This window comes from Bison bison, unplaced genomic scaffold (genome assembly GCF_000754665.1).
Source record: "Bison bison bison isolate TAMUID 2011002044 unplaced genomic scaffold, Bison_UMD1.0 scf7180017864080, whole genome shotgun sequence".
NCBI classification, from domain to species: Eukaryota; Metazoa; Chordata; class Mammalia; order Artiodactyla; family Bovidae; genus Bison; species Bison bison.
The window spans coordinates 965,653-967,882 of record NW_011494652.1 but is presented as its reverse complement, the minus strand read 5'-3'; the positions used below and the strand labels follow the sequence as shown (position 1 = coordinate 967,882).

Genomic DNA, 2,230 nt, shown 5'->3' with positions numbered 1-2,230 from the left:
GAAGTCGCTCAGTTGTGTCTGACTCTTAGCGACCCCATGGACTGCAGCCCACCAGGCTCCTCCGTCCATGGGATTTTCCAGGCAAGAGTACTGGAGTGGGGTGCCATTGCCTTCTCCAAAACAAGCTATAAAGGCATCCAGTTTTCATTCTTTTCATTCACATTATTTACAGGTTCATTGTCTTGACTCTCGAGTTTCTGAATAACTGTAAGATCTTATTTTTTACTCTTAGAGAAGGGAATTCATCACTGGTGACGTTGAGCCCACAGACGCAGAGTCTGAGTGGCACAGTGAGACTGAAGAGGAGGACAAGTTGGCCGTAAGTTTCTTCTTCGTGGGCGCCACTGGCGTTCTGTTTCAGTGCTGCTGCAAACAAGACGGCCTTGGGTGGTGGTCTAGTGGTTAGGGCCTGGTGCTTTCTCCGCCACGGCCCGGTTCTAGTCCTGGTCTGGGGAACTGAGGTCCCAAGCTGAGCAGTGCAGTGGGGGATGGGTGAAAAAAGAAATAAAATGGTTTTCCTCTACGCAGAGGAGCGCTCCTAACAGCAGGCGTGGCTTCACCCTTAGGTTGAGTGTTCAGGTGTCTTCAGGACGGTGAAACAGGGTGGCTTGCAAGTCTGGCGTCTGACTGGCCCTGGCAGTCACCAGACACTGTCCCCCTTCTCGGCCGTCGGGCACCCACATGTAGTGCAGACCGTTGGGGAGGTGAAGGAGGCAGAGACCCACGAGGGCAGAGCACAGCGCGCCTGGTGGGGCAGGCCCTGGAGGCAGGGCTGCGGTGGGCAGAGCACACAGGAGCTCAGTGCTGGCGGAGTGGCCCTGGTGCCTCTCACCGCTGGACGCTGGAAGGTGCTCCTCGGGCCACGTGCTCTGACCCCCCTGCTGGCAGCCTTCTCCTGGGGCTGGTGACGGGCGCCAGTCCAGTGCTGTGGGAGCCCCAGCACGATCCGGTGAGCTCTGTTGCCCGATAGCACATTTGGAAGTCGTCTTTCTACCCCATAGTGTAAACGTTCAGAGAGGTTTTTTATGTTATTTTTGGTCGCTGTGTGTCTTTTTGATCATTTACAAACATGTCAAGTCTGATGTAGCTGAAGCTGTGCCTGTGGATAGCTGTGCATCAGGTCTTCACTATGGGAGGAGAATCTGCCTCTGCTAGCTTGAAGACCCCTGTCATCATTGCCCCTGAGAGTCACACATCAGGGCTGTGACATAGCAGAGACTCCCTTCCTCTCGGGCACAGCACCTTCCTCTCACCACCCTGCTGTTTGCACACTGCCTCTGTCCCTACACCCCTGCAGCTTGGGTGTGCAGCGTGGCAGGCATTTCTGTTGTGGAGGTCCTGGAGTGTCCTCTGCTGGTGATTGTTCCGGGTGGATGGCGAGCCAGCGCTGGGCGGCCTCTCCCTGTTGGGGGCCTGTGCCAGTCCCCAGCTCTGCTCCCCGTGGTCTAGAATTATACTGAGGAATTACATCCGGATATGGATGCCTGAAAGGCTTTGTTTCTCCGAGACACTTGAGTGTGTGATGGCACAGTGGTCCTGGAGATGCAGATTCAAAGACAAGGAGTTTGATAGAGGTTTTAATGGGATTCTGAAACTATATTCTGTATTAAATAAGCCACTGCAAAATCTGTAAACTTGTTGCTTCATAATAAGTATTCTGTTTTGCATCTTTGTGTTTGTAGGGAGATATGAAAAATAAAGCAGTCATAGCAGAAAAAGAAGCAGCAGCAGCAGAAGAGCCCGCCCCCAGAGGCATTCCGGAGTTCTGGTTCACCATTTTCAGAAACGTGGACATGCTGAGCGAGCTGGTGCAGGTGGGCTCACGGCACCTCCCCCTTGGGCAGGCGAGCTGGCTGTGAGCTCGCCGCAGGTGTTGGCGGCGGTGGAAAGGCCTCTCGTGTGGCCGTAGCTTGGCGGAGGAGTCAGCGGGGCCCCTGACTCCCTCGTGCCCTGGTCCCCTGGGAAGGCCCACCTCGAGGAGCCTCTGCCGAGCCTGAGGTAGCCGTGCTGCTGGTTGCAGCCTCGCCCCAGGAAGAGAATGAGCAGATCCCGAGCCTTCCTCGCTTCACTCACATGATGTGGACACGAGAGAGGCGTCGGGGCGCGGGCCCAGGTGGAAGTGCTGGTGCTGAGGGGCCCAGTGTGTGCACACACATGTCTGTGCACGGTGACATGCGGGCGCATGCTGACTGAGTTGTGGCTTTTTTTTTTTTTTTCATTTTTTTAATTT

General features: G+C 55.2%; 1 protein-coding gene across 1 annotated transcript in view; it reads left to right on the top strand.

Annotated features, from left to right (window-relative positions):
- The window catches only part of NAP1L4 (nucleosome assembly protein 1-like 4), a 53,689-nt gene that overhangs the window by 27,551 nt on the left and 23,908 nt on the right, over positions 1 to 2,230 (top strand). The window contains exons 9-10 of the mRNA XM_010837808.1: positions 233 to 319; positions 1,683 to 1,814. Coding sequence (XP_010836110.1) covers positions 233 to 319; positions 1,683 to 1,814 — 219 coding nt within the window. The remainder of the gene's footprint in view (positions 1 to 232; positions 320 to 1,682; positions 1,815 to 2,230) is intronic.